Genomic DNA, 25,411 nt, shown 5'->3' with positions numbered 1-25,411 from the left:
GTACTGTTATTAATCATTTCACTACACACAAAGATAAAGACATTTATTTTAATTTTTCAATCTAGCTCATGAGAAATATATGAGAACAAACTATATTCTGAAATGTTTTTTAAAATGCATACCCTCCATTAATCGCAGTGTAATTTCCTTTAAATGTTAGATTTACAGTGAGACTTGAACAAAACACAGCATCTCATCATAAAAGAGTAGATGGCAGTGCAATAAAAACATTTGTTTGGTTGCTCTAATAATGTGTCAGACGGACTCGTACTCTTTCTCCCAGGCCGAGTATCTGTCCGTCAGACATCTGGCTGAGGGTTTGGTGTGAGCGATCACCTCCAGGAAATCTGCAGTGGTCACAGTTTCTAGTTCAATAACCGGCATATTGGACTGACCTGTGAAGATACATGGCGTAATGGAGACGGTGAATTGTGGGTGAAACGGGATTTTGTGATGAAACAGCAGTTTGATGTCGTTCAGAGTGAGACGGGGCATATTTCTTACCTTCAATATGATTTTCAAGGGCGTCGAAGATTTTTCGCACAGGTCTCATAGCCGCTTCCTTACACACTAACCTGATATCTGACCCAGAGTAACCTCCCGTCTCCTGCCATATCAGAAGCAGAAATCTCAGTGCAACTGCATATCTGTCTGTCTGTCTATCAATCTATCTATCTGTCTGTCTGTCTGTATATCTGTCTATCAATCTATCTATCTGTCTGTCTGTATATCTGTCTGTCTGTCTATCAATCTATCTATCTGTCTGTCTGTATATCTGTCTATCTGTCTGTCTGTATATCTGTCTATCTGTCTGTCTGTCTATCTGTTTATCTATCTATCTATCTGTCTGTCTGTCTGTCTGTCTGTCTGTCTATCTATCTATCTATCTGTGTGTCTGTCTATCTATCTTATCTATCTGTCTATCTATCTATCTATCTATCTGTCTGTCTGTCTGTCTGTCTGTCTGTCTGTCTGTCTGTCTATCTATCTATCTATCTATCTATCTGTGTGTGTGTCTGTCTGTCTGTCTATCTATCTATCTGTGTCTGTCTGTCTGTCTATCTATCTATCTACAGTATCTATCTATCTATCTATCTATCTATCTATCTATCTATCTACAGTATCTATCTATCTATCTATCTACAGTATCTATCTATCTATCTATCTACAGTATCTATCTATCTATCTATCTGTCTGTCTGTCTGTCTGTCTGTCTGTCTATCTATCTATCTATCTATCTATCTATCTATCTATCTATCTATCTATCTATCTATCTATCTATCTATCTATCGATCTATCTATCGATCTATCTATCGATCTATCTATCTATCTGTGTCTCTATCTATCTATCTATCTATCTATCTGTGTGTCTGTCAATCTATCTATCTATCTATCTGTGTGTCTGTCAATCTATCTATCTGTCTATCTATCTATCTATCTATCTATCTGTGTGTCTGTCTGTCTGTCTGTCTATCTATCTTATCTATCTGTCTATCTATCTGTGTGTCTGTCTGTCTATCTATCTATCTATCTATCTATCTATCTATCTATCTATCTATCTATCTATCTATCTATCTATCTATCTATCTATCTGTCTGTCTGTCTGTCTGTCTGTCTGTCTGTCTGTCTGTCTGTCTATCTATCTGTCTGTCTGTCTGTCTGTCTATCTATCTTATCTATCTGTCTATCTATCTATCTATCTGTGTATCTATCTATCTATCTATCTATCTATCTATCTATCTATCTACAGTATCTATCTATCTATCTATCTACAGTATCTATCTATCTATCTATCTACAGTATCTATCTATCTATCTATCTACAGTATCTATCTATCTATCTATCTATCTGTCTGTCTGTCTGTCTGTCTATCTATCTATCTATCTATCTATCGATCTATCTATCGATCTATCTATCGATCTATCTATCTATCTGTGTCTCTATCTATCTGTGTATCTATCGATCTGTGTCTCTATCGATCTGTGTATCTATCTATCTATCTATCTATCTATCTATCTATCTATCTATCTATCTATCTATCTATCTATCTATCTATCTATCTATCTATCTATCTATCTATCTATCTATCTGTGTGTCTGTCAATCTATCTATCTGTCTATCTATCTATCTATCTGTGTGTCTGTCTGTCTGTCTGTCTATCTATCTTATCTATCTGTCTATCTATCTGTGTGTCTGTCTGTCTATCTATCTATCTATCTATCTATCTATCTATCTATCTATCTATCTATCTATCTATCTGTCTATCTATCTATCTATCTATCTGTGTATCTATCTATCTATCTATCTATCTATCTATCTATCTATATATCTATCTATCTATCTATCTATCTATCTATCTATCTATCTATCTATCTATCTATCTATCTATCTATCTATCTATCTATCTATCTATCTATCTATCTATCTATCTATCTGTCTATCTATCTATCTATCTATCTATCTATCTATCTATCTATCTATCTATTAATTCAATTCAATTCAATTCAAAATTGCTTTATTGGCATGACTGTACATGTTACAATATTGCCAAAGCTTGTAAAAGACATCAAAATTATAAAATATTACAACATAACTTAAATCTAAATGTACTACTTAAATTAATTGTACAAATTAACAGTGTAACAAATTATAATATCTGTAAACATTTTACACCATAGTGTTTTAACATATATACAAATTATAGTATCGGAACATTTTATACCACAGTGTTTTAACATATACACACACACACATATCACTGAGGGTCACTGTGGTGGACAGTAGGGAAACACACTGAGGTCAGACACACACATCACACACACATTCACCTGCTGTCTCTCAGGCTGTGGCACACACACACGTATCTGGCAGCCAGTGCTGCTGTCTGGCCCTCTCCTAGCAGGATCTTTATCTGATCTACTTCAGTCATGGCTGTAAAGTTCTGTATTACGTTAGTGAGTTTGTTAAAGTAGAGTTCTCTGACTGAACTGTATTTGTGACAGTGAAGGAGGAAGTGCGTCTCTGTCTCGATCTCTCCTGTCCTACAGTGAACACACACCCTCTGCTCTCGGGGTAACCAGCTCTTCCTGTGTCTGCCCGTCTCGATGGCTAGACTGTGTTCACTCAGCCTGTACCGGCTCAGGATCCGTCTCTGCTTTGTGTCTCTCACACTCTGGAGATATTCTTCCAGTTCATAATTTGATTTCAGATTTCGATAGAATTGTAATTTACTTTGTGTTTTAGTTTCCTGATCCCAATGTTCCAGATATGTATTTTTAGACTGTTTGATAATTTGGTTTATTCTGATGTTAGTGTGAGAAGCAGTGCTGGTCTGAGACTGGTTAGGGTTAGTAGGGTTAGTCCGGTTAGTGAGTCTCAGAACCAGCTGACTGAGGAGACTCTTTTCGGGGTTCAGTTCTTGGGTTTGTAGTGCTTTAAAATGTAGCGATTCTGTGGGACTTGATTTTAGATGCATCCAGAATTTGAGGGATCTTTTTTGCATATTGATAATCAATGGGAATCGGCCTAATTCTGCCCTACATGCATTATTGGGTGTTTTCCTTTGTAGTTTTAGAATCATTTTGCAGAATTCAGTGTGTAGGGCTTCTGTTGGATGCCTGTCCCATCTAGTGTAGCTCTGATCACTGAGTGGACCCCAAACCTCACTTCCATACAGCGCAATGGGCTGAATTACACTATCAAAGATTTTACACCAGATTGGAATCGGTAATTCAATTCTTTGGAATTTTTTCTTAATTGCGTACAGAGCTCTTCGAGCTTTATCTTTGAGAGCATTCACTGCCATACTGAAACTCCCCGATGCAGTGATGACCAGGCCGAGGTAAGTGTACTGCATCGTGTGCTCTATCTATCTATCTATCTATCTATCTGTGTGTCTGTCTATCTATCTATCTATCTGTGTATCTATCTATCTATCTATCTATCTGTCTATCTATCTATCTGTCTATCTATCTGTCTATCTATCTATCTGTCTGTCTGTCTATCTATCTATCTATCTATCTATCTATCTATCTATCTATCTATCTATCTATCTATCTATCTATCTATCTATCTATCTATCTATCTATCTATCTATCTATCTATCTATCTATCTATCTATCTATCTGTGTGTCTGTCTACCTATCTATCTATCTGTCTGTCTATCTATCTATCTATCTATCTATCTGTCTATCTATCTATCTGTGTATCTATCTATCTATCTATCTATCTATCTATCTATCTATCTATCTATCTATCTATCTATCTATCTGTGTGTCTGTCTGTCTGTCTGTCTGTCTGTCTGTCAGTCTATCTATCTATCTATCTATCTATCTATCTATCTATCTATCTATCTATCTATCTATCTATCTATCTATCTATCTATCTATCTATCTATCTATCTATCTATCTATCTATCTATCTATCTATCTATCTATCTGTGTGTCTGTCAATTCAATTCAAAATTGCTTTATTGGCATGACTGTACATAATACAATATTGCCAAAGCTTGGAATGCATAGAATAATTATAAAGACATCAAAATAATAAAATATTATAACATAACTTAAATTTAAATGTACAAATTAAATTAATTGTAAAAATGAACAGTGTAACGAGTTAAAATATGTTTGAACATTTGATACCACAGTGTTTTAACATATATATACACTCACCTAAAGGATTATTAGGAACACCTGTTCAATTTCTCATTAATGCAATTATCTAATCAACCAATCACATGGCAGTTGCTTCAATGCATTTAGGGGTGTGGTCCTGGTCAAGACAATCTCCTGAACTCCAAACTGAATGTCAGAATGGGAAAGAAAGGTGATTTAAGCAATTTTGAGCGTGGCATGGTTGTTGGTGCCAGACGGGCCGGTCTGAGTATTTCACAATCTGCTCAGTTACTGGGATTTTCACGCACAACCATTTCTAGGGTTTACAAAGAATGGTGTGAAAAGGGAAAAACATCCAGTATGCGGCAGTCCTGTGGGCGAAAATGCCTTGTTGATGCTAGAGGTCAGAGGAGAATGGGCCGACTGATTCAAGCTGATAGAAGAGCAACTTTGACTGAAATAACCACTCGTTACAACCGAGGTATGCAGCAAAGCATTTGTGAAGCCACAACACGCACAACCTTGAGGCGGATGGGCTACAACAGCAGAAGACCCCACCGGGTACCACTCATCTTCACTACAAATAGTAAAAAGAGGCTACAATTTGCACGAGCTCACCAAAATTGGACAGTTGAAGATTGGAAAAATGTTGCCTGGTCTGATGAGTCTCGATTTCTGTTGAGACATTCAGATGGTAGAGTCAGAATTTGGCATAAACAGAATGAGAACATGGATCCATCATGCCTTGTTACCACTGTGCAGGCTGGTGGTGGTGATGTAATGGTGTGAGGGATGTTTTCTTGGCACACTTTAGGCCCCTTAGTGCCAATTGGGCATCGTTTAAATGCCATGGCCTACCTGAGCATTGTTTCTGACCATGTCCATCCCTTTATGACCACCATGTACCCATCCTCTGATGGCTACTTCCAGCAGGATAATGCACCATGTCACAAAGCTCGAATCATTTCAAATTGGTTTCTTGAACATGACAATGAGTTCACTGTACTAAAATGGTCACCGTCACCAGATCTCAACCCAATAGAGCATCTTTGGGATGTGGTGGAACGGGAGCTTCGTGCCCTGGATGTGCATCCCACAAATCTCCATCATCTGCAAGATGCTATCCTATCAATACGGGCCAACATTTCAAAAGAATGCTTTCAGCACCTTGTTGAATCAATGCCACATAGAATTAAGGCAGTTCTGAAGGCGAAAGGGGGTCAAACACAGTATTAGTATGGTGTTCCTAATAATCCTTTAGGTGAGTGTATATACACACACAAACCTTACTGAGGATCACTGTGGGGGACAGTAGGGAAACACACTGAGGTCAGACACACACATTACACACACGTTCACCTGCTGTCTCTCAGGCTGTGGTACACACACACACACACACACACACACGCACGCACGCACGCACGCACGCACGCACGCACGCACGCACGCACGCACGCACGCGCACACACACACACACACACACACGCACGCACGTATCTGGCAGCCAGTGCTGCTGTCCGTCCCTCTCCTAATATGATCTTTATCTGATCTATTTCAGTGATGGCTGTAAAGTTCTGTATTAAGTTAGTGAGTGTGTTAAAGTAGAGGTCTCTGAATGAACTGTATTTGTGACAGTGAAGGAGGAAGTCTCCATCTCTCCTGTCCTACACTGTGTCTCTATCTGTCTGTCTGTTTATTCAACTGTCAATCAATTAATTAATGTCAATCACTCAGTCAATCCATCCATCTGTTTGTCCCTCTAAAACTGTGTTGACTTTTGCCTCTGTCATCTGTGGAGTGCATGTCCCTCAATCACACGTTTTCTCTCACCTGTGCTAGTGAGTGATAGTCCAGCTCCGTCCGCAGCTCCACCCCACCTGAGTTACTGACCGGGGGAAGCCAGTAGCTGATCATGGCTTGTCTGGCAGGGGCAGATGGGAGACCCACCAGTATACGCTTCTCCAGTCTTCTCAGCATGGCATGGTCCAACTCCCTGACCACAGATCACAAAGATTAGAAAGAAAGCCATAACAGAACATTAATATAGTTTCCTCACAATCACTCCTCACCAGGGTAAGTTTGAGGCAGCAAGTACAAACACAAGGTCATTTGATCGTGCAAGTCCATCCATCTGAACTAGTAACTCCGTCTTCATCCTTCTACTGCCCTCATGATCACCTCTTTAAAAGAACAAAATAAAAATGGTGTAATAATTTTAAAAACTATCAGTTGATTCAGGATGATAGTGTTTTTATACATACTATAACATAAATCCAGTTAAAAACACTCAGTATCTTCCTGGCAAATGTCCACAACACCCAAGCATTGGATTGTGTGCTAGGAGTGAGACTTGGTGTTGTTTTATACTGTTCCTGTCAGTGAAAGTCCCAGACTCATGCTCACCCTTGGCCAACCCCTCGCTGGCTCATCACTGATTCCAGCTCATCCAAGAAAATGGTGGATGGGGCGTGATATCTTGCCAGCTCAAACAACACCTGCAGAGAAGCATAACATGAGGAAAATCATTGATCCGCTGAGCACATCTTTTAACTAAACACTTTCATAAAACAATAAAATAATGTTCTCTCCTGACCCGAACCAGCTTTTCAGAGTCTCCCCTCCATTTGCTCACGATACTGGATGCGGAGATGTTGAAAAACGTCGTGTTGCACTCCGTGGCCACAGCTTTGGCCAGCATCGTCTTCCCTGTGCCTGATGTTTTGGGGAAAGTCATCACATTAAGATCATGCTACACACAAAATGAGTTATGATTTATGGAATGCTCTGTCTTTATACAAACAGAAAACAGAAAGGTCACACCTGGTGGTCCATACAGGAGTAAACCCTTCCATGGTGACAGGATTCCAGTGAACAGTTGCGGATACTGAGAAGAGAGGAGAGGTGTTGTGGATAGAGTTAGTGTTTGAGTAGCAGTTAGTGAATTAACTAGGTGGTTAACAGGTTCTCTGGGTGGTTGCTGAACAGTTCTGAGGATGTTCTGGGATTACAAGAATGTTGCTAGGTCATTTCTAAAGTGTTCTCAGGTTGACTGTTGGGTTTTTGCTGTGGTTCTCTTGAGTTCTGCAAGGATGTTGTAATCTAGATGGTTGATAGATCATTGATCAAGTGTTCTGATAGTTGCTAGGTGAATGTTATAATGTTCTGGGTGATACTAGGGTGTTGCTAGGTGACTGGTAAGGTTTTTTAAATGGTTGTTAGAACATTGCTAGGTGGTTGCTATGGTGCTTTGCCATGGCTACTAGGATTTTGTTAGGTGTGTTGCAGTTTTAAGGCATTATAAGTCGCCTTGTATTGTTAGGTTGTTGCTGTGCTGATCTATAGGGCTTTTCATACTGCGCTTAACCCAGGGTTAGCACCGCTTTTTAAACAGGGTTATGAAACCCAGCTCCAGGGTTAGCACCGCTTTTGCGCTTTCTAAGTGGCTGGTAGTACATTACTATGTGGTTGCTATGAGGCTTTGTCATGGCTACTAGGATGTTGTTGTTAGGCAGATTGTGTTCGCTAAGCAGTTTCTAGGGTGTTCTGGGTGGTTTCTTGTTGGTTGCAGTGGAGTTCTGGGTGGCTGCTAGTCCATTGCCAGGTTGTTGCTAAGCATGTGCTATGGTTGTTCTGGATGGTAACTAGGGCATTACAATTAAGTTTCTAAGGATGTTATAATCTAGGTGGTTGTTAGACCAAAGATTGTTCTGAATATTTGCTATAATGGTGTGGGCTAGGTTGTTGCTAGGTGACTGCTAAGATGTTCTGAGTGCCTGTAAGAGTGTTGCTAGGCTATTGCTATGGTGCTCTGATTGTAATGGGATTGAAAATGTGTTCTGGGTGGTAACTAGGGTGTTGCTAGGTGGCTGCTCAGGTGTTCTGAGTGCCTGTAAGTGTTGCTAAGCCATTACCGTGGTGCTCTGATTGTTATGGAATTGAAAATGTGTTCTGGGTGGTTACTAGGGTGTTGCTAGGTGGCAGCTAAGGTGTGTTGGGTGGTTACTAGCTGTTCGAAAGTGTTCTGAATGGTTGTTTATTGGCTACTAAGGTGTTATGAGTGGTCGCTAGAGTTCTCCGAGTGGTTGCAAGGTCGTTGCGAGGATGCAGGTTTAACAGATTTTATCCACTAAGTGAAAATCTGATTAAATTTGATTAATAACAGCATGAGCAGACGGCAAGCTGCCTTAGCAAACACCGCTAAAAACTGACCATAATCAATTGCGTTTTTTGACTTAACGGTGAGGAGAATAACATAAAGTAATATTTTCATTGACCAATTAACTGTCAGACACCACTTTATCTAATACATGAAAGTTCCAAGTATTGACAAAACCGAGCCACAAGATGTCTTTCGGCATAATGTGATATAATCATATTCTTTATACAATTCTTACTTTATGTGCTAGAAGCAAATAATTCTGAGCAAACATAATTTCCAGGTATGACAACAACCTTCTTCACCACATGATTGAGCCAGAGAAGACAAATAACGTTTGCATTTCCTGTTGTCAGGAGCGTATTGTGGATCTGAAGTCATCACCAGAGAGGCCAGAGATGAGCCAGATATGTGAGCGGTCAGATTGGATGGTATTCAGGTATAGATTTCATGTCACCGTAAGAAATAACCCTGAGCTCGGCTTTCCTGTAGCCTTTAGTGGAGATGTATTCAGAATCGAAGGCAGGCGGCAGCTTGAGAAATACCAAAGTGTTTAGCAGCCAAGCACCTTAATGGGGTAGACGACAGCTTCTTTGACTAATCGCTTGGCAGCCTCCAGACCTATAATGTCGTCCCAGCGCACGTTGGGGTTGTGTAAATAGATATCCTTTATGGAGAGACAGCAGAGAAAGATGAAATTGAGTGCTTCAATAATACATGTTCCACCCTGAGCATGTATCTGCACACACAAATGTCACGCTGTATTATAAAACAGATAACACTGTACTCTAGTGTTGCATTAATGTTGAAAATGCACATTCATTAACACAAATGTCTCTTCATTAACAGACATATTGTCCTATTTTTGTCTTTAAAGTAAAATATGGTATAATGTGTGAAACATCAAAATATAATGAATGAAAATGAGGCCTATTTTAGGCTCTTCAAGATATTTTGCATTGTGACTTTATTTTTATGATAATTAATTTCACGTCCCCCCCAAAAAATTTCATTACCATAATGAAAATGTAATAATTGTTCTGCTTTTTGTTGATTTTAATTTAAAGCAACAATAGAAATATGAAAAAAAGTAATGCTTCAAGTGCATGAAAGAATATATATAAATATATAATTTTTGTTCATTGTGTGGACAGTAATTTAGATTTATAAATTTTGAAAAAAATGGTCAATATAGATTAATTTCCTGAACTGTCTCACAGTAATGAGAATCATCATTGAGAAAAAATTTTATTACAAATAAACTCAAAGTAAAACATACAGTAAGGATGTTAATGAGGATTTTGGCAGAGTGAGCTTAACTGAAAAAAAATCTTAATAGTCCTAATAAATGTTCTTCAATCTTAATGCATTTTTGTTTTTGTGGTAAAATGTACGGAGCCCCTAAAGGGACATGTTAGTTGGAAAAAAATATGAGATGGGAGGAAAAATAATAAGTCAATGCTTTTGTGTTCTCTGGCAAATGTTCTGCGTTCCCCGAGAAACTTTGCGTTCGCTTGCAAAACCTTTGCGTTCCCCAAGAAAATTTGCATATGCACATAAAATGTTTTGAGCTGTTTGCAAATGCAAAGTTTTTTCGGGGGAACGTAAAACATTTGCGAGAGAACGCAAAAGCATTGATAAATTATGTTTCCTCCATCTCATATTTTTTCCCTCCACCACGTCCCTTTAGGGGCTCTGTGAAAATAAGATTAGGTTTACCCTAATCTAGTTTGAAACTGCCATACAAGAGACATAGTTTGATAAGAATGAACTTACTTTGCTAATAACAGCTGCAAGTTCCCTCATGTCACTGTTCATCCCACCGAAGGCACTCATGGGCTTCAGCAAACGCTCCTGTTAGTCAAATATAACAAATATTAGATCTCAACAGAAACAGAATGTTCAAAACAAATAAATGTTTTGTTGTTTCACAACTGTCTCAAAATACTCCCAACAGAGCTTAAGTTGTCAACCTGGAATATTCCTTTAACTGAATGAGAAATACCTACCGAGAAATCTGTGTCATTAGCGGCACCTTTAACTGCATCTTGGATCAGATTCCTGTAATCAAGCTGATGACCCTGATATTAAGGGGAGAAAATGATGGAAGAATTTTCATTTTTGTGACAAATGTTTGAATAAACATCCCACGGGTTCTCTAAACTTTGTTTTTTAAAGAAGAGAATGACCTTTCTCATGCGTGTTCCCTCTTCAGCTCCATTCCTGATGACAGGAGACACATTCAGACCAAATCCTGATGTCTCCACAGGTGTCAGGCTGTTACCTTCCTGGACAGATCAAGCAAAGCTATATTTAACATTTACACTTTTACACTTTAGGATAGAATATTTTCTTCTAACATAATTATTATGTATCAGATTCATATGGAAGCTTGTTTACGCCACAGAAAAAAAAAAGGGTAATTGTGACTTTTTTTCCCTAATTTTCAAAAATCTTTTAGCAATTCCGAGTTTAAATCTCACAGTTCTGAGAAAAAAGTCAGAATTGCGAGATGTTAATTCGGACAATTCTGATTTTTTTTTTTCTTGCAACTGCGAGTTTGTATCTCACAATTCAGATCTTATAACTCGTAATTGCACGTTCATACTGTATCTAACAATTCTGACTTTATATCTTGCAATTATCAGTTTATAACTTGCAATTGAGTTTTTTTTTTATCTCAGAATTGTGATATTTTTACTTAGAATTGCGAGGGGAAAAAAGTCAGAATTGTGATACACTACCAGTCAAAAGTTTGGGATCGGTACAATTTTTTATGTTTAAAAGTCTCTTCTGCTCACCAAGGCTTCATTTGCATTTATTAAAAATACAAAAAACCCAGTAATATTGTGAAATATTATTACAATTTAAAACAGCTGTTTTCTATGTGAATATACAGTCAAGTGTAATTTATTCCTGTGATCAAAGCTAATTTGTCATCATTACTCCAGTCTTCAGTGTCACATGATCCTTCAGAAATCAGCATAATATGATGATTTTAAGCTCAAGAAACATTTATGATTATTATCAATGTTGAAAACAGTTATTTACATTTTTATTTCAGGATTATTTGATGAATAGAAAGTTTAAAAGAACAGCATTTATCTGAAAAAGAAAGCTTTTGTAACATTAAACACTACCGTTTAAAAGTTTGGGGTCAGTAATAATTTTTATTAAATTTTTGGGGTAAATAAATAAAATAAATCAATACTTTTATTCATCAAGGATTAATTAAATTGATCAAAAGTTACAGTAAAGACATTTATAATGTTGCATTTTCAAATAAATGCTGTTCTTTTGAACTTTCTATTCATCAAAGAATCCTGAAAAAAAAATTAAAAAAAATCAACATTGATAAAAAAACTGTTTTCAGCATTGATAATAATAATGAATGTTTTTTAAGCATCAAATACACATCTTAGAATGATTTCTGAAGGATCATGTGACACTGAAGACTGGAGTAATGATGCTGAAAATTCAGCTTTGATCACAGGAATAAATTACACTTTAAAATATAGTACAATAGAAAATGGTTATTTTAAATGGTCATAATATATATATATATATATATATATATATATATATATATATATAATAAATGCAGCCTTGGTGAGCAGAAGAAACTTCTTTTAAAAATCCAACACTTTTGACTGGTAGTGTATAAACTAGCTATTAAGAAAGGTATTTTTTTTCTCACAATTCCTGGTTTAAATGTCACAAATCTGAGAAAAAAAAGAGTTAGAATTGCGAGAAAAGTCAAAATAAGATTTACTGAAAAATGACCTTTTTTATTCCATGGCAGAAACAAGCTTCCATAGATGATGTTTGGAGACTCACCCTGGATTTACTGATGTCTCTCCCTGTTAGTTTAGATTCAGACCTTTTAACAGTGTTTCTGGACGGCGGTCGCTGGACGGAGTTGATTCTTGGGAGTGTCTGACTGGATGATGATGATGATGATGTCCTTTTTACATATGAACACACGGTCAATAAACAGAAAGTCTTTGAATATTCTTGTGCTAAAAGTACGGAACATACCTTCTTTTACCACAACTCTTCACAAGCCGATTCTCTCCTATAAAGAAAGAAGTAACACTGAATAATAGCTTTCATTAATGGTACAAATATTATTACATTTTGGTGACTTATTATGAAGTGTAAAAGAACAATACGAAGCGTAAACTCATACCTTGTTCTGGCAGTTTCTTGGTTAGTTTGGGATATTTCTGAAACTTTATAAAATAATAACTCTCATATTCCATGAGAACCGTGTCCAGGTCAACATTATCACACACCTCAAAGCGGCATAACCCAAAACTGCTGTCTTTTTCTAAGGCTTTGGCTGAATCCATATACCTGTGTGAGAAATTCATTCAAATGTATTTAAATGCGTGTCTTTCTCTCGTTTGAGACTAGTATGTCAATTTAAGAAGTGTTTAAAGGAAAATCTCACCCCTCCTCCAGTAAATGATGATAAATCAGAACCAGCAAATTTCTCCTGCGTGTTTCAGTTCTCAGCTCATCCTACAAGAGGACCATGAGTTCATAACATTATATCAAGAAACTGTTCGGCCTGGTTTCACAGACAAGGCTTAGATTAAGCCAGGATTAGGACATTTAAGTAGATTTTATAAACATGCCTTAGAAAACACATTACTGGTGTTCATCTTGAGACAAAACAATGACTGACATATTTTAAGATATAGGCTATCAGTGCAAGTTGCTTTCAGTTAAAACAGCTCAAACATGCAGTTTAGTCTGGGACTAGAGCCGTGTCACGACTTTACTATGATAACGTTTTTATTTGAATTGCTACATTTTGGTTGCAACATTTTATTTTAGAGTTAAATATTTTCACAAACTACACTAGACTGTGTTTATCCGGAAGATGGCGCCAAATCTTACATTAAGGAAAGTGCGACGAGCAGCCTGACGGGTTGCTATAGCAACACGCGAGCCCACAATGGCCGTAAACCACATACTGTAACGTTAAGCTGTAAACACGCTTATTTAGTAGGTAACGTTAACTAAACTAACAAGCCCTCTAATAATGGCGAACAAATGTGGTCTAAAAGGCTATTTGAAATGACACTCGGTTTGATTCGTACCTCCATTTATTTGTATTTATATACTCGTTTCTTTATACGCATTCATTCCAATATTTCAGCAGATTTACTGTGGCTCAACAAGGTACAGTTCGTAAAATTAAAGTTTAATAGAGAAAACGACATGAGCACTTACCGCCTCTCTGGCCTGGTTAGCAGTCCTAATGGCTTGATAAGAGAGATCCATCGTGATATAAACACACAAGCACTCATGACATGAGCCTACAGCGACCTGGAGTCATGTGTGTGTGTGTGACCCGGCACAGACACACACACACAAACGTTCCTGTTGTTATGTACAAATACTTTTGAATTAAAACAATTTAACATCTGTCTACACTCCATAAACCATAATGACAAAGACAAAAACAGATTTGTGGCAACTTCACAAGTGTACTAAAAATAAATAAATAAAATAACTACATTGCATTTGTATTCATACCCTTCTTTTGGACACTTGAATTTTAGCTCAGAAGCATTCCAGTTTCACTTGTAGAATGATGTTACTACACTTAGAGTGGAGCTGACCTGTGGCAAACACAATTGAATGAGTATGATTTGGAAAGATACATAGAAATTCTGCTGTATTGAAGGTTCACAGAAGCATATGTGGCCTCCATAAGAAGTATGAAACAACCAGGGCTCTTTCTAGAGTTGAACAGAACTTATGTCCCTGAGTGACCCAGCCAGAGCCTGTGCTTGAACCCTATAGAATCTGGAGAAACCTGAAAATATCAGTCCAAGATGGTCCCCATCCAACCTGACAGAGCCTGAGAGGATCTGAGGAGAAGAATGGCAGAGAAGAACGCCGAATGCAGATGTGCAAAGCTTGTCACATCATACCCAAAAAGACTTGAGGCTGTAAAGGCGCTTCAATTAAGTACAGAGTTAAGGGTTTGCATACTTATGCAATGTACTTATTTCAGTTCTTCTCTTTTTGCTTTGTCATTATGATGTATGGAGTGTAGATTGATGTAAAAAAAAAAAGAAAGAAAAAAAAAGTAAAAGTAATTTAAAGTAGTTGAACATAAGGCAGCAACATGAAAAGTGAAAAATGAAGGGGTGTGAATACTTTCGCAAGGCACTGTTCCCCTCAAACTCCTATTTTTAAACATAAATATCTATTTTGGTTAATTCTTTGTTTGTACAGTATGGAAAATAAAACTTTCACATATGAAAAAGTAATTCCTCCTTCCTTTTAACATAAAAGCTGTTTTAGTGAAATATATGGATGTTGCAAATTTTTTTGTTTTGTAATATCACATTCCCTATTTGACATACAAAACAGAACACAAGAGAAAGTGAATAAATTAATTAAATAGACTTATTCAACTATATTAATTGATGGTTTTATTCTGGAGCGACTGCAGGCTGAACATCAGTTTTAAACTGTAAATGTATCTTATGAAAAAAAAAAGCAGCGATTAATATTCACAGTATATTAAAGGTGCAAAGAGTGTGATTTCGAAATACAGAAAACTATTATTGAAATTTTTAATCATACCTCGTTATTATAATCGTTTCTGGACAGTATGTAGCTGCTAAAACATCTTGCCATGTTCAAACACAGACACTGGACCCCACACACACACACACACACACTTTTTTTGTGTGTCCAACAATATGTTTTGGAAAAGACATTTGATAAACTCTTTATACAGTATGGAAAATAAAAACTTTCATAGTTGGAAAATAATTACATTAAGTGCTTTCTTTCCATACATCCAATTCAACACGTCGTCGGTTCTGACCTGACGTTGTGATCGATTATCCGAATAACGAAGGGACGGGACGTACTGTACAGCGCAGTGTGGTTTTCAAAGGACGCTGGCCTCAGTTAGGAAAGTGCTCGCCTCCAGGATCATACCCTTCACGTAAACACGAACTGTATAAAATAGTGTCAGAAAGTCCTGTGTGCTGAAGACGGTGTCGGCCAAAGCGAATCCCAGCGTGGAGGGGATGAACCCGCGACCGTACTCCACCATCCACGTCCCAGCGCTCCACTGCACCGAGGTCGCCTCTCCCACCGCGTGCACTATGGTGTCACCTGTCAGGACAAACCACATGAAGCTTTATGGGTAAATCACTGTTAGCTCAGAGCATGTGCTGAGGACGTATGGCTCTTATACCTGGATAGTAAGTCTCGCTTTTAGTCGTTCCTTCTTTCCATTGCCTGAAATTTCCAGATATGACCGTGTCTGATATTTCTGCCCAGTAACGACCTGAAGGAGATACACAGTGAGTGAACATTCAAGAAATCCTAATGTGGCAAAACATCTGCTGTGCTGTCAATGTGAAAAAGTTGTGAAAAAGTAACTCAGATATTGTTGTAAATTTAAAGGTCCACTGAAGTGCCTTGGAACGCTTTGTTTGATACGTTGACGTCATTTCCACTGAAACAGGAAGCTAAGGCGGGACATATTGAATGGCTCCGCTTTTCAAATATCCAATAGCATTTAGTTTACCTCACGGACTACGTGGGTCCATGGTGCCCATGGAAGCGAATCCTAGCGCTGATGATACGTTGGATTCAATAGTAGAGGAGTGAATAAATTCTAGCCAATTCATTCTTAACCGACGTAGAGTTGGAAAACGGAATAAAACACGAGCGTTTGAGCAACCGGACACACATCTCCAACACATATTGCTCCGTAACGTATCAACAGTCACTTTGGCCAGGTGTTATTTATAGCATAGGAGGCGGAGCTTTAGATTCTAGAGAGCATTTGATTGGACAGTAGATGTGATAAGAAGCTGAAGTCCGCTGAGATGTCATAAAAAGCCGTCATCCATTTTAGCGGAAGTGAAAGACTGTAAGTTTTGAATGCTTATATCTCCTAAATGAGAATTTTGTCATTGATTTGGAACACACCAGCTTATCCATAACCTTAAGACTAACATATTCATACTAAGAGCTAAAAAACATACATTTTGATTTCAGGGGGCCTTTAAAAGTAATCCGTTACTTTACTAGTGACTTGAAAAAAGTAATCCGATTACATAACTCTCACTACTTTCAATGCGTTACCCCCAACACTGGAGGAGATGATCTGAACTTACCTGAATGTCCACCCGTGTCCACTGCCGTCCCGAAGAGCAGCACGTACTCTGTGAGAGAGGCGTGCAGGAGACACATGGAGCCCATCCACCCGCCGGCGTTCACGAACACCCACTGCAGGTCCTCGTCAGGCAGGATGTGGCCCGGATACCTCTTACGCAGCTCCACCACCACCTTAGAGAAGGCCTGTTCGTGATCCTGGCCTACGGCACACAAACACAGGCACTTTAGACAGCTATCGGGCAAGTTAAAGTCAACATGAAATCAAAACGGACCTTTTTTATTATACATTTTATAATAAAATGTATATATAAAGTATTTATTATAAATAATTTTTTTCATGCACATCATTTTTTTTGTTACATTCATGTACTTTGTAATCTTTATTCAAACTAACTTCCCATTCACTCTTGCAGCATCTCTTCTCTACTCTGATGATGCGTTAACTGGCTAGAGGGCGGAGCAACCTGTCACTCACATGAGATCCACCAATAGCAAACCACAACCATCCAATCAATTCCCCATGGACAAAATCAGGCCCCGCCCTACATTTGTTCTTGTTTGAGAAGTCGTTTCACTCGGATATACGTCACAATAGGTAACACAACTTCTGTTTCATGCCGACTTTAAAGGAAGTGTCAGGAAGATAGCCTAATACACACATTGCCATTATAAAAAGAAATTGAAACGGTTGTAATATCAGTCTTAAAAGGTCAGTCCATCATGATATTTAACTTTGCTTACCAAGGGGAAAATAATATTTAAAATAGCTGAATACAACTTTGAGTTACTTGTGCAACACAGGGCTTCAAAGTTGCATGTTGTATTCAGCTGTTTAAAATATTTTGCTCTTTGTATTGGTAATATAAGTAAATGGGTCATTAACAAATAAAGTTTCAAAAAAGGTGAAACAAAACATTAAATAATATGTATTATTTAAATGTGCTAAAAATGTATTCAAACTTAATAAGTTTTACAGAATAAAGTTATATATGTCATTAATTTATCAAATTATTTAAAAAGGAAATACTGCACTTGGACACAAAAATATGCACGTCACGCCATTGACCTATATATATATATATATATATATATATATATATAGTCCGTGCAACAAGGCTTCAAAGTTGTATTTTGCTTAATTTGGGTAATATAAGTAAATATAAATATAAACAGGCTATATATTAGACAGCTGTATATGTATTACATCATTCGCAATAATACTATTGCTACAGATAACACTTATTGCAGTATCTTAGCAACAGATGTAACTTCAGAAACGGGATATTCGTGTTTACTCACCTGCATACTGTTTGGCTAACTTGGCAACATCTTCTTTAGTAAAGACATATTGTTTACTTGCCATCCAGTATCTTATAAACTGCACTGTCAACACCAGAACACCAAGAACCACCACCATCTTTAGCATATTTCTTATTAAAGACATCGTTGCACGACCACAAATGAGTGTTTAAAAGTAAAAAGCTGTCTGAGGTTTCAAAAGACATTAAACAGACTTCATTCAGACACACAGCATGGCTCACATGAAAGCTGACGGTCGCTGACGTGAGGTGACGTAACATCTGGGACAACCAATCAGCTGCCACAAACGGCTAGTTCTAATCCAATGAAATCGCACAGGGCTCAACAAGGAAGAAGGCGGCGTGAAGGTGCATCATTATTATCAATATGCCACCAAAATACGCAAAATACACCAGCTCCCTTTATTGATACAGTGAAACATATCGAATAAATCAACGTAGTTAAGTATTGTGTATTATTTACGCTCTCGAAAAAACTTTAAACGAGGAAACACTGTTCTAATTATAAATCTTTAAGCGACATACTGCGTTTTATGTGCGCAGCCTTGTTCACTTCAGGATACTTAGGAGGAAGATCAAATGAAAACTTGAAACTCTAGCAAGAAACAATCAATGAATTCATGTTTAAAACCAACCACGGTTGATCGGATAGATTGCGTATCCAAAGGCTACTTTTATTAACGTATAACAGTAACAGTAATAATGGACAGTATTAGTAAAGCCATGTTTGACCCTAAAGGTAAGGAATGATTTAACATATTGTCACATATGCATATTTATTTTCTGACCTTTGCATGATTCACAGACACATTTTAGATGCAATGTAATGCAATGACCTTTTTATTTTATTTTGTTTCGTACTACTGTCTTGGATTCACTGAAATGAAATCGTACATTCGCTAGACGAGTCACGTGATGGCTGGCTGTGAATCTGGTCATGTGATTGTCTGAATCATTTTATAGAATCGATTCACTTGGACAGTTTATTTCAATGAACCGTTCTGATACTTATTCACCTATTGGACATCAATCCATAAGTGTGCGCGGAATTATACCAATCATTTTGCATTTTAGGTCAATTCTGCTGTTTGTCACAGTGTTTTAAACTACGTTGTATAGATTGCTGGGAAATGGATGATGTTTATGCTTTAACTGTCAAATTGTCCTCTCAAGGAGGTGATACAAACACTTTGAAGTAACTTAGTTCCAGCGAATCACCAAACATAACAAGTTGATTTTAACATAGTAAGTGGCAAAGTCTTGCCTGTTACATTCAAAGTTAAATCAATCACAAAAACCAGCCGTAAATAATGCACGAGTAAGCATAATTCAATAAATATTTGCTAGAATAACATTTCAAATAAGTTATGTGAGGTATACATTTACTTTTGGTGAGTTGACCTTAACTCAAATTATTTTTGAATCTTGATGTTTGCTTCAGAGCACCAGCATTTAAGGTACAATCCTCTGCGGGACTCATGGGTTCTGGTCTCGGCCCATCGGATGAAGCGTCCGTGGAAAGGACAGGTGGAGAATCAGCCAGAGGACAACATCCCACGACATGACCCCAACAACCCTCTCTGTCCTGGCAGTGTGAGAGCTAATGGAGAGGTGAGCAACTCACTGTCTTCCATGGTCTAGTTTCATCCCATTTCTTCAGCTGATAGGGATTTTTTTATGTTACACTTTTTATTTCTTATTTCAAAGCTTTCTTAAAGGGATAGTTCACCCAAATGGGAAAATTCTGTCATGTATTACTCACCCTCATGTCGTTCCAAACCCGTAAGACTTTCGTTCATCTTTGGAACACAAATGAAAATATTTCGGATGAAATCTGAGAGATTTCTGTCCCTCCATTGACAGCTACACAACTACCACTTTGACGCTTCAAAAAGTTCATGAACAGATTGGTAAACTAATACATATGAATTGAGCAGTTTAGTCAAAATTTTGCAAGAGTAACGATTGCTTTATATGATAAACAGATTGCATTTAGTTTGAGCTTCATCAAGAACCAATGAGGTTCATTCTCATGTTACGCAACACGTTTGAGCTTCTGCAAGAACCAATGAGGTTCATTCTCGTGTTACGCAACACGTTTGAGCTTCATCAAGAACCAATGAGGTTCATTCTCGTGTTACGCAACACGTTTGAGCTTAATCAAGAACCAATGAGGTTCATTTTCATGTAACGCAACACGTTTGAGCTTCATCAAGAACCAATGAGGTTCATTCTCGTGTTACGCAACACGTTTGAGCTTAATCAAGAACCAATGAGGTTCATTCTCATGTTACGCAACACGTTTGAGCTTCAGCAAGAACCAATGAGGTTCATTCTCGTGTTACGCAACACGTTTGAGCTTCATCAAGAACCAATGAGGTTCGTTCTCGTGTTACGCAACACGTTTGAGCTTAATCAAGAACCAATGAGGTTTGTTCTCGTGTTACGCAACACATTTGAGCTTCATCAAGAACCAATGAGGTTCATTCTCATGTTACGCAACACATTTGAGCTTCATCAAGAACCAATGAGGTTCATTCTCGTGTTACGCAACACGTTTGAGCTTCAGCAAGAACCAATGAGGTTCATTCTCATGTTACGCAGCACGTTTGAGCTTCAGCAAGAACCAATGAGGTTCATTCTCGTGTTACGCAACACGTTTGAGCTTCATCAAGAACCAATGAGGTTCATTCTCGTGTTACGCAACACGATTGAGCTTCATCAAGAACCAATGAGGTTCATTCTCGTGTTACGCAACACGATTGAGCTTCATCAAGAACCAATGAGGTTCATTCTCGTGTTACGCAGCACAATTGAGCTTCATCAAGAACCAATGAGGTTCATTCTCGTGTTACGCAGCACGATTGAGCTTCAGCTAGAACCAATGAGGTTCGTTCTCGTGTTACGCAGCACGTTTGAGCTTCAGCAAGAACCAATGAGGTTCATTCTCGTGTTACGCAACACGTTTGAGCTTAATCAAGAACCAATGAGGTTCGTTCTCATGTTACGCAACACGTTTGAGCTTCAGCAAGAACCAATGAGGTTCATTCTCGTGTTACGCAACACGTTTGAGCTTCATCAAGAACCAATGAGGTTTATTCTCGTGTTACGCAACACGTTTGAGCTTCATCAAGAACCAATGAGGTTTATTCTCGTGTTACGCAACACGTTTGAGCTTCATCAAGAACCAATGAGGTTTATTCTCGTGTTACGCAACACGTTTGAGCTTAATCAAGAACCAATGAGGTTCGTTCTCATGTTACGCAACACGTTTGAGCTTCAGCAAGAACCAATGAGGTTCATTCTCGTGTTACGCAACACGTTTGAGCTTCATCAAGAACCAATGAGGTTCATTCTCGTGTTACGCAACACGTTTGAGCTTAATCAAGAACCAATGAGGTTCATTTTCATGTTACGCAACACGTTTGAGCTTCATCAAGAACCAATGAGGTTCATTCTCGTGTTACGCAACACGTTTGAGCTTAATCAAGAACCAATGAGGTTCATTCTCATGTTACGCAACACGTTTGAGCTTCAGCAAGAACCAATGAGGTTCATTCTCGTGTTACGCAACACGTTTGAGCTTCATCAAGAACCAATGAGGTTCGTTCTCGTGTTACGCAACACGTTTGAGCTTAATCAAGAACCAATGAGGTTTGTTCTCGTGTTACGCAACACATTTGAGCTTCATCAAGAACCAATGAGGTTCATTCTCATGTTACGCAACACATTTGAGCTTCATCAAGAACCAATGAGGTTCATTCTCGTGTTACGCAACACGTTTGAGCTTCAGCAAGAACCAATGAGGTTCATTCTCGTGTTACGCAACACGATTGAGCTTCATCAAGAACCAATGAGGTTCATTCTCGTGTTACGCAACACGATTGAGCTTCATCAAGAACCAATGAGGTTCATTCTCGTGTTACGCAGCACAATTGAGCTTCATCAAGAACCAATGAGGTTCATTCTCGTGTTACGCAGCACGATTGAGCTTCAGCTAGAACCAATGAGGTTCGTTCTCGTGTTACGCAGCACGTTTGAGCTTCAGCAAGAACCAATGAGGTTCATTCTCGTGTTACGCAACACGTTTGAGCTTAATCAAGAACCAATGAGGTTCGTTCTCATGTTACGCAACACGTTTGAGCTTCAGCAAGAACCAATGAGGTTCATTCTCGTGTTACGCAACACGTTTGAGCTTCATCAAGAACCAATGAGGTTTATTCTCGTGTTACGCAACACGTTTGAGCTTCATCAAGAACCAATGAGGTTTATTCTCGTGTTACGCAACACGTTTGAGCTTCATCAAGAACCAATGAGGTTTATTCTCGTGTTACGCAACACGTTTGAGCTTAATCAAGAACCAATGAGGTTCGTTCTCATGTTACGCAACACGTTTGAGCTTCAGCAAGAACCAATGAGGTTCATTCTCGTGTTACGCAACACGTTTGAGCTTCATCAAGAACCAATGAGGTTCATTCTCGTGTTACGCAGCACGTTTGAACCAAGCGGCAACCTCCCCGTCTCTCTCTTGAAACCAACACGGAAGTGAGTTAAACTGCAATTCATTGACTGGCCGCTTGGGCTGGCTGCAGAAGTGAGTCAAATCTGTATCTCCCCCATGTTAAAATTACCAACTTTACAGCAGAAAAAAAACATGTTTACAGCCTGGATCTCTATGTGGCTTTGGTCTACAGCTAATTTTGCCCTTCATAACAACTGTGAGGGGGGTGATTTTTTTTATAACTCATTCGTTTAGTTGATTAATATTTAAAGTTCTGCATAATTAAGGGTGTGGCCACTTGAGTGGCAGATGGATTCCCGCTGATGTCATTGCTAGCTGTTTGTCTGCTGTTGTTACTAGCCGTCACTTCACCTCAGCAAATTTTAGCTGCTGAACTTGCCATCTCTGCAGTGTTTTGTGCTTTTTTCCGGGATTATTTCATACAATTGAATACACCCATTACGTCGCCCATGGCTTAGGATTCCGTCGTTGTCGTCGAGTATCGTTCGAGAGAACAACCAGCGCTGTATTTTAGTTGTTTTCCTCTGTGAACATGCACTAATGGATGTCTGACAATTTCGTTGCTTTTTGGAGTTTTCAGATTTAAAAACGTCAATAAAGGCTCGTTCGTTCTGCTCTCACGGAACAGATAGATTATAATATGCTTAAGTAGGCTACCGTCAGATGAAATCCTGCAGGTGTCGGCGCTTTCTCCGTCCATGCAATAAATGCACATCCATGAATGAGCGCGGATTTTCTAGCGCATTTACTTGAACTTCATAGGCAATATATCTATGGTTTAACCCATTTGAGAGGCGGCCAAAATCAGAATTTAAAATGGACTGAATAAGCTCTCTACGAACTTGACGAGCGATTCCGCGCTGACGGACCATAGACTATAAAAAGAGAGTGACTGACATGTAACGTTAAGCACATAAATCATTGTCACACACACACTCTCAGAGTAATATTAAGTTACTGCATAATACATTTTCAACTAGCAGAATAGTACAGAATCATATCAAGGCTCCTCAGCTCCACTCACGCCCCGCCTCTTTGCCTATTTTCTGTTATCCGGGAGTGACGCAAGGCCAAGTTGGCGACGGCCGGCTCCGCCTACTTTAGGCTTCAAAAATGCTTTTCAGAAACCTACGGGTGACGTCACGGACACTACGTCCATATTTTTTTACAGTCTATGGTTTGAACTTAATCAAGAACCAATGAGGTTCATTCTCATGTTACGCAACACGTTTGAGCTTCATCAAAAACCAATGAGGTTCGTTCTCGTGTTACACAGCACGTTTGAGCTTCAGCAAGAACCAATGAGGTTCGTTCTTGTGTTACGCAACACGTTTGAGCTTCAGCAAGAGGTTTGTTCTCGCGCGTTAAGCAGGTTCGGTTGAGCTTCTGTTTATGCACTGCAAAAAATGCTTTTCTTACTTAGTATTTTTGTCTTGTTTCCAGTCCAAATATCAAACAAATTCTTAAATCAAGAAGCATTTACTAGATGAGTAAAATGACATAAGATATTAAGTCTTGTTTTCTGGGGGACCTAATCAAAATTAAGTGAGTTGATGCTTTAAAAAAAAAGAGCAAAATTATCTGCCAATGGAAAAAAAAAAAAAAAAAAAAACAAGACTTAATATCTTATGTCATTTTACTCATCTAGTAAATGCTTCTTGATTTAAGAATTTGTTTGATATTTGGACTGGAAACAAGACAAAAATACTTTTTTTGCAGTGTGTTCGCTGATCAATGTTTATATGTCAATATAAAAGACTAAATTAAATATCTTCATCATGTAAAGCAATCGAGTCTCTATATGGAATATTTTTACGATCTCTTAATGAACGTTTTGTAGCGTCAAAATGGTGGTTGTAGCTGTCAATGGAGGGACAGAAAGCTCTCAGATTTCATCATAAAAGATCTTCATTGTGTTACCAAGATGGAAAAAGTCTTGCGGGTTTGTAACGACATGAGGGTGAGTAATTAATCACAGAATTTTCATTGTTCTTGACACCTCTGGCTCAGCCTGGAGCATTATGGGTGCTTTTTTTACGAACACAGATAAAACCATCTTGTCTGAAAGTGATGTGTCTGCAGTCATTATACAGCGTTCTCTGACTAAGCAGAAAAAAAGGTTGATATGGTTTCCTTGAATGTACGTTTCTGCCGTCTCTCCGTCGGCTTGTGTGAGTTATATGCCAATGAATATTCAGTGGCACTGGTTTTTTAGCGCTCTCTTAAGCTTGACAAATGTTCTTGGCTGACTCTCTCATTCCTGGATATCATTATTTAATGATTAATTAAAATAAAGAATGTTGCCAGGCTACTTTACAATCGGACAAGATGTTGAACATGCACTCTTGAACTCTTTGGCACTATAACGTTGTTACTTCATTCAGATGTACATTTGGCTGGAAGCAGCTTGTCTACTCAAATATGTAAACCTGAGGAAGAACAAACTGAATGAAAGAGTGCGCTCTGGGATGTTTTATCCACCAGTCTTTGATTAAACACAGGCTACACCAGTCTTGTGATATGTTCCTGTTTTATTTCAGGTGAATCCTGATTATGACAGCACGTTCATGTTTGAAAATGATTTCCCTGCTCTCCAGCCTGACGCTCCAGACCCCGGTATGATCCTCTGTCA

General features: G+C 38.3%; 3 protein-coding genes across 5 annotated transcripts in view; 1 reads left to right on the top strand and 2 right to left on the bottom strand.

Annotated features, from left to right (window-relative positions):
- Nucleotides 1-28: 28 nt before the first annotated feature.
- Nucleotides 29-14,393, bottom strand: katnal2 (katanin p60 subunit A-like 2). 3 transcript variants are annotated; one of them, XM_082157672.1, is made up of 16 exons: nt 14,014-14,393; nt 13,226-13,296; nt 12,962-13,128; nt 12,811-12,847; nt 12,610-12,736; nt 10,962-11,060; nt 10,782-10,853; nt 10,549-10,626; nt 9,341-9,511; nt 7,437-7,500; nt 7,216-7,328; nt 7,020-7,111; nt 6,686-6,796; nt 6,447-6,609; nt 505-607; nt 29-395 (listed from the first exon to the last, which is right to left on the bottom strand). In XM_082157672.1, the coding sequence occupies exons 1-16, from the start codon at nt 14,062-14,064 to the stop codon at nt 256-258; spliced, it is 1,659 nt and encodes a 552-aa protein (XP_082013798.1). In that variant the 5' UTR covers nt 14,065-14,393; the 3' UTR covers nt 29-255. The 3 variants fall into 3 exon arrangements, with proteins under 3 accessions (XP_082013798.1, XP_082013797.1, XP_082013799.1); XM_082157671.1 differs by having other exon boundaries at nt 7,210-7,328; nt 14,014-14,392; XM_082157673.1 differs by having other exon boundaries at nt 7,210-7,328; nt 9,341-9,439; nt 14,014-14,390.
- An 821-nt stretch (nt 14,394-15,214) lies between these two features.
- sigmar1 (sigma non-opioid intracellular receptor 1) lies at nt 15,215-18,504 on the bottom strand. The gene is made up of 4 exons (XM_082157713.1): nt 18,238-18,504; nt 16,938-17,138; nt 16,007-16,099; nt 15,215-15,924 (listed from the first exon to the last, which is right to left on the bottom strand). Exons 1-4 carry the CDS (start codon nt 18,380-18,382, stop codon nt 15,695-15,697), a joined length of 669 nt encoding a protein of 222 aa, XP_082013839.1. The 5' UTR covers nt 18,383-18,504; the 3' UTR covers nt 15,215-15,694.
- Nucleotides 18,505-18,624: 120 nt separating this feature from the next.
- galt (galactose-1-phosphate uridylyltransferase) overlaps nt 18,625-25,411 on the top strand; it is a 121,085-nt gene continuing 114,298 nt past the window's right edge. The window contains exons 1-3 of the mRNA XM_082157693.1: nt 18,625-18,996; nt 19,699-19,868; nt 25,320-25,395. Coding sequence (XP_082013819.1) covers nt 18,960-18,996; nt 19,699-19,868; nt 25,320-25,395 — 283 coding nt within the window. The 5' untranslated portion in view covers nt 18,625-18,959. The remainder of the gene's footprint in view (nt 18,997-19,698; nt 19,869-25,319; nt 25,396-25,411) is intronic.

This window comes from Leuciscus leuciscus, assembly GCF_965113295.1.
Source record: "Leuciscus leuciscus genome assembly, chromosome: 24".
Taxonomy (NCBI): Eukaryota; Metazoa; Chordata; class Actinopteri; order Cypriniformes; family Leuciscidae; genus Leuciscus; species Leuciscus leuciscus.
The sequence above is the reverse complement of the archived record's forward strand: the minus strand, read 5'-3'. Positions and strand labels throughout refer to the sequence as shown.

What these genes read in the sequence shown, in the direction of transcription:
- katnal2 (XM_082157671.1), bottom strand. Translation starts at nt 14,064, where the DNA reads ATGGATCTCTCTTATCAAGCCATTAGGACTGCTAACCAGGCCAGAGAG. An exon ending in CAAGAAACTGCCAGAACAAG is followed by an intron (nt 12,848 to 12,961) that starts GTATGAGTTTAC and finishes CTTTCTTTATAG; the next exon opens with GAGAGAATCGGCTTGTGAAG. An exon ending in GCTGCCTCAAACTTACCCTG is followed by an intron (nt 6,610 to 6,685) that starts GTGAGGAGTGAT and finishes ATCTGTGGTCAG; the next exon opens with GGAGTTGGACCATGCCATGC.
- sigmar1 (XM_082157713.1), bottom strand. Translation starts at nt 18,382, where the DNA reads ATGTCTTTAATAAGAAATATGCTAAAGATGGTGGTGGTTCTTGGTGTT. An exon ending in GGACACGGGTGGACATTCAG is followed by an intron (nt 16,100 to 16,937) that starts GTAAGTTCAGAT and finishes TATCTCCTTCAG; the next exon opens with GTCGTTACTGGGCAGAAATA. An exon ending in AAGCGAGACTTACTATCCAG is followed by an intron (nt 15,925 to 16,006) that starts GTATAAGAGCCA and finishes TTGTCCTGACAG; the next exon opens with GTGACACCATAGTGCACGCG.